Source organism: Spea bombifrons, chromosome 13, assembly GCF_027358695.1.
Source record: "Spea bombifrons isolate aSpeBom1 chromosome 13, aSpeBom1.2.pri, whole genome shotgun sequence".
Lineage (NCBI taxonomy): Eukaryota > Metazoa > Chordata > Amphibia > Anura > Pelobatidae > Spea > Spea bombifrons.
Window position 1 is genome coordinate 22631182 of NC_071099.1, and position 6000 is coordinate 22637181.

Consider the following 6000-nt stretch of genomic DNA (forward strand, 5'->3'; position numbering starts at 1 on the left):
CCGCAGGTGCATTTGCTGCAGGTTCTTCTCCATGGAGCCCACCTTTGGACGTCGGTGAACCCTGCAGGGTCTCAAAGGCCTAAACGACCAACGAAGATAAAAGCTAAAGTTTCATATTGGAGAACGTTGCAAATAACCAATAAAAAACGCTATAATTTGGGCCCATTTAAAAACGTACTTGTTTTTGAAAGCAGATTTTGTCTATAACATGAAATGGATCAGAAATCGAGCGCAGGCGGGGTTAATGTTGTAAATTATTATTGCAGCTGAAAACTGATGATTTTTAATTGAATATCTTCATAGGCGTACAGAAACCCTTTATCCCTCCCATCACTCCTATTACTCCCATCACTCCTGTGTTCCGACGGCACGTTGTGTTCGCTGAAAAGGCTAGTTGATGTTAGAAAACACTTTTTGCGATTACGTTACAGCTACAAATTTCCTTGTTTTCCATGGAAACAGCTGAGTGACCCCAAACTTTTGAACGGCCGTGGAAATCCCCCTCGGTAACATAATATAAAAGTACAGCGATGAGGGATAAACGCCTTCACGGCAGACTGCCTCTATCCAGCTGACTAAGAGGGCCCATGTGTCATTGAATCCATGAAGTGACAGCTCGGTGCCTATCCGAGAAGGGCTCGTGCGCGGGGGCGAGAGGTGACTAATGTCCCCGGGGCCCAGCGTGTGAAATGGCAGGAGACGCGGGGGGGGGGGACCTTTTGCTTACATTACAGTTCATCAGCTCACCTGCCCCGTCTAACGCTTACAATTTCACGGCCACCGACTGTAAAATCGCTCGAGTCACCGAATCCCGCGGGAGCTGAACGTCAACCAAAATCTCAAACTTCTGAATTGTTCCGGCGCCTTCCGAATACAAACAATAGTTATGCCGGCCGCGCATGCACGGCTTCTAACATTTCTTAACGGGCAGATATAGTACGGAATGGACGAGGGAAGTGATACAGGAGCTATGTTATAAGCTGCCGCTGATTCCAATCTGGCAACACTACTTGGGTACTCGGAGGGGTTGAATTTAATTGAGGTTGAACTTTGTCTTTATTCAACCTCCTTATCTGTAACAATGTAACGCTGCGCCACACGTGATATTAAAAAAGAAAAAAAAACACTTTTTACGTGTACTTTTCTGATTGTTTTAGTCTGGAGTCCATTCTATCCCTTGTGGTCGGAGGCAGCTTCCAGCATGGAGGCTCCTCCTGAAGAAACCCTTATCTCGCCCATATCCCACCTAATTAGCGATTCTCTATCGCAGACTCGTGATTTAGTCCATCGTGTCTCTTCCCGTTAAAGAGGACGCATTAAGCATTAAACTGCAGCCTCATCTGCGCTGGATGAAGAATTCCCATGAAGCCCACCATGTGGTCCCGATCCGCAGCAGATGAGCCTCCTCAACCCTCAAGCGATCTCTACTCATTTAAAGGCGATCCTTCTCATTCTGGGTATCCTGATAATTCATCGTCCTCATTATCTGATCCCCGATAACATGCAGGAAGCTACTAGAGTTTTGTTTGAGGACCGGTCACGTTTGGGGGCCTCGATGACCATCAAACATTAAGTTCTTTGGAAAGGGAGTAACGCCGATTGTTTGCCCAAATCCTCCATGGCCTCGTCCGCCGTCACTTTGTCACCGGCTCGCAGGTATTCCGGGGTCTGCTGCGGATCACACTTGGGAGATGGCCGTTCCTGGAACTCATTTCGGCAGAGGTATATTTGGCTCTAATTCCTCAAGTTCGGTGGCTCCGTGCCAGAAAGTCTTGAGCTGTTTAGAACCGATCAGCAAGCTCTTTCTGGGGAGGGGGGGTGGATTGGGGATAAATTAACCCCTAACTATCCAAAACCAAAGTCATATAGGGTCTCACAGGGACCTGAATCCCCGATTTAATTAGCGCCAAGTGAAGTATTTCCGAAACGACTTAATACTCATTACAGGAGAGTAAAGGAACTTTGGTGTAATTCAAAGAAAATGAAATACATTATCCATTACTTTTTGTAATTAATTTTTCTATATATTTTCATAAACCGGTAACGCTCATGTAACAATCAGTATACAACAGTCTGCGACGCCATGGTATATGTTAGGCGCAGTTCTAGAAAACGCCAATCTATAAAGTTTCTATGGGCGATACGGCTCGGCTTCTAGCTGGGTGACCACGTTTCACAAAAAGTACTTCTACCGAAAGATTCGGACAATACGTGGTTACACATAACTTTGCAGAAAGAGTAGTGTATCCACTGAACGGCCTCCTGGACGACGTGGTAAGGACTGGGAATGGATATATTAACTTGGTAGCCGACGATAACAAAGGATCCGGAATGAGGAGGGAGGGGGAGTCGTTAAGACAATAAGAATGCAAATGCAGGGGTAACGTTTAAAGAAAAGGTCGGTTTTGGCAAAAATATTTCACTTAGAATTCTGCTTAGGATTTTTCTCTCCTGAAAAACATTGCCCCAAATTAAATATCGCTAGCCATAAATTAGTTTGAGATTTTTTTTTGGGGGGGGGGGTTACTAATATAGGCGTTACTTCTACAACTCTTTAAAAAAATATGTTGTTTTTAGTCTTAAAAACTAATGCTAAATACACGCAGTTACGCCCGTATCACGCTATATAGCTTAAAAAAAAAAACAAACAAAAATAAAAACCTTTCTATAGAAGGGAAGAAAGGCCTTAAAAAAAAGTAACTGTTTCCTTATTAGGGTATATTAGCTTTTTGGGGGTTAAAAAAAAGAATTCTAAAAATCATAACCTAACAAATACACAGAATCGATACAAAAGTTACAACAAGAATCCAATAATAACATCGAGCCGCGGGAATCGAGGCACCGATCACAAAACAAACGGGATCGAGAACACCGGGCGCGCGGAAATCCGCACAGATCCAGAGGATAGAATAAACTCCATAACGGATACATCGTAACAGAATATATTAACGATAACGCGCGAGGCTCCAATCCAATTATCCCAAATCCTCCTTAAAAATCCATTCCATTTCCAGGTTCATGGCCCCCCCAAAAAAAGCTATGAAATTCTGTATTTATTTATTTTTTATTATTTTCTGGTCTTATTCTTTGTGCTGGAAACTCACCCTCTGTGGGGATCCGACACCAAGAATATTTACATTAGACGGCGACAGCCTAAATCACGGTGAGGGTAGAGTCTGTTTCTATATTTAGGGTTAAAACTTTATAAAATAATAATAATAATAATAATAATAAAGTTAACGCGACAGCCGGACGCATATAGGATCCAACCCATAGAGACGTTCACTCGTCTTATTTTATAGGCGTTTGTGTGGTTGGAATAAAATGTAATTTTTTTAACCTATTGCTTGGCTTCAAAAATATAGAAGTCTGGTCACTAAACAAAAAATATGGTCAGACCCCTCTATACATATATATATACATATATATACATATATAACGCACACGCGTGTACACACGGTATTATCCCACACACAGGTTTTACTGTTTAGCGATTGACTTTTAATTGGGGAAGTTGACTTATTAACCAAAAAGTGTCGAAGTATTCCAGAGGATAACTGAGCTGTCTAACCGATAACCCAGTCCCTCTGTGGTGGCCGCCCGGTCAACCATGACGATGGTTTTGCTAAAATAAGCAATAGACCAGATTTCACGATACCCCCGATATAACGATAACCCCCCTAAATGACGCGTCTAACGAGAAGGAGCCCTAAAGAAGCAGTTGTGTGACAGAGAGGAACGTGACCCGGTTTAAAAGGTTACCCTAAACCTCAGATCCACTCAAACCAAGAAGAACAGAAAGAAGCATTAGCACCCCCCCACGTCATTTTAGATTCTCCCGGGAACGCGCATGCAAACAGTATCAATGTTTCCGTATACCCCCCCACCCCATGTGCCGGTCACCCCTCGTTCCTTAAAGGTTCACATATAAGTCACATCCAATATTAACCTTTTCCTCTCAAGACTCTCTGCAAGCAAACTGGCCAGTGGGGAGTCTTGGGAGTGGTAGTTCTTTAACAGAAGGACAGTTTTATGTTGTTCCCGTTGACAGCGTAAACAGACCAAGGCATAACCTCGTCATTAGATTCCCCTTTAAGAAAACAATCCCAAAATATGGAAATCTATGCAGGATCAAGCGCACCTACTCACCCACGCATTCATTGGCTTCTCTCGCCGTAGCTCTCTGCCAAGGTCTGTCGTAGTGGAAGGGCTTGCATCGGTCACACTCGGGGCCAGCGGTATTGTGCTTGCATTCGCAAACCAAGTTGTCGTCTCGGTCCTTGACACACCTAGACGCGTGGCCGTTGCACTTGCATCGACCTCCTACCTGCAGATCTGACACTGCGTAAAAGTACGAGTCCCTGGCAAGCTCGGAGTCATCTTCGTTTTCATCCCCGAACGTATGAAGGCGGCTGAAGACCACTTTGATGTCGGTGGCCGTCACCCAGTCTTGCAGCACTGGGGAATTATCAAAGTCATGAGCGGATGGGCGACCATCCAAGGTACTGAAGGCTATCAAACCACCAGAGAGAGGGTGCATGTCCGTGTGAGAGTCGGTGCAGATAGCCTCCTGCTCGTTTTGCTTAGTGATCACTGCCTTGTTGGGCTTGTTGTACATCTTTCTGCACTGGGTTGAGTAGAACTGGAAAGGTACCCAGGACTTGCCATAGTCCATTGACTTGAAGATGGCCATGGACTCTGGTCTTGGAGAGCAGAACTGCAGACTCACGTAGGTCACCTCAAATTTCTTACCAAGGGACAAAGTAAGGGTGACGTTCAGGGGATACTGGATGTAGTTCTCGGACTGCCAGCAGGTCAAGTTGTGAGGGTTGTTGAGGTCAGTTAAAAAGGACGGCGGGTGAGCTTTCTTGGGGTCGGACATATTGCAGATGTGACAGTTGCGGAATCTATCTTCTCCTTTTTCTGTCACCACGCAGTATCTCGACGAACTCTTTCCACACGTGCTGGACACCTTCACCTCCTTGCCGAAAGCAGAATTGACAAAGTCAGGGATACACCTCCTTGGGTTTCCGTTCTCATCGTAGCAGGGATCGGGCTGAGAGGTTTGGATAGAAAACATCCCATATCCTCCTCTTCCTTCTTGGGCAGTGCAGGACAGCGACACCAAAACCAACAAGAGAAGCTGCTCTGTTAGCATCATCCCGGATCCAGCTTAACCGTGCCTTGACCAGAGATCCCTCTGATGGTTGCTCCTGGCAGACAAATTGAAGAAGAAGAAGAAGAAGAAAAAAAATAGGCTTTAGTTACCTAGGAGTTACTGAAACAGATGGTAAAATAGCAGAAAAGAAAATAGACTAGCAACCAGAATTAAATAAACATGACATCATCAGTTCAGGAGAAAATGTTCCAAAAAAGATTTCGAAAAACGTTAAAAAAAAAAAGGTACACATTCAAGGGCAACGTTCAAAAATGTTAAAAAAAAAATAAATAAAAAAGTAAATTTCTTTACTATAAAATCTAGACAAATGACACAAAACTAACTTTAAAAAAATAATAATTTTTTTAGGGGGGCTGGAAAAAATCCCATAATTTAACTAAAAAAAAAAATCTGCTTTTAAAGTTTAAGGCAAAAAAAAAAAAAAAATACGTTTTTGAGTCGCACTTTTCTGCTGGATGGGAAATTCTCACCTAGAGCAATCAATTGGCAATTAAAAGTAATTATAGAAAAAAAATAAAAGCACTACCTTTAGATTAAAAACGCAACAATTAACAAAAAAAAAAAAAGAAGAAATGTGAAAAAAAAAAAAGGAAAAAAAAGGAATAAGAAATATAAGTTTCTTATAAGTGGGTGAATTGGGTCGTCGGCGCAGATAGAAGCAGGAGGCTGGAGGTCTTAAAGCGGAAAAGCAATCTCCGGGAGATGTCTTAACATCCTTCTCTTTGGAGGAGTAGCTGCTATCTGCCTTTACTGCGCTGCTTATTGAAAGTGAACAACTCTTTCAGACTCGGCTTGGCTTGAGGTCATTTAAAGGAGTGACA

General features: G+C 43.2%; 1 protein-coding gene across 1 annotated transcript in view; it reads right to left on the bottom strand.

Annotated features, from left to right (window-relative positions):
• Nucleotides 1-5204, bottom strand: part of NTN1 (netrin 1) — a 29518-nt gene extending 24314 nt beyond the window's left edge. The window contains exon 1 of the mRNA XM_053454142.1: nt 4150-5204. Within this exon, the coding sequence (XP_053310117.1) occupies nt 4150-5161 (1012 nt within the window). The 5' untranslated portion in view covers nt 5162-5204. The remainder of the gene's footprint in view (nt 1-4149) is intronic.
• Nucleotides 5205-6000: the final 796 nt, after the last annotated feature.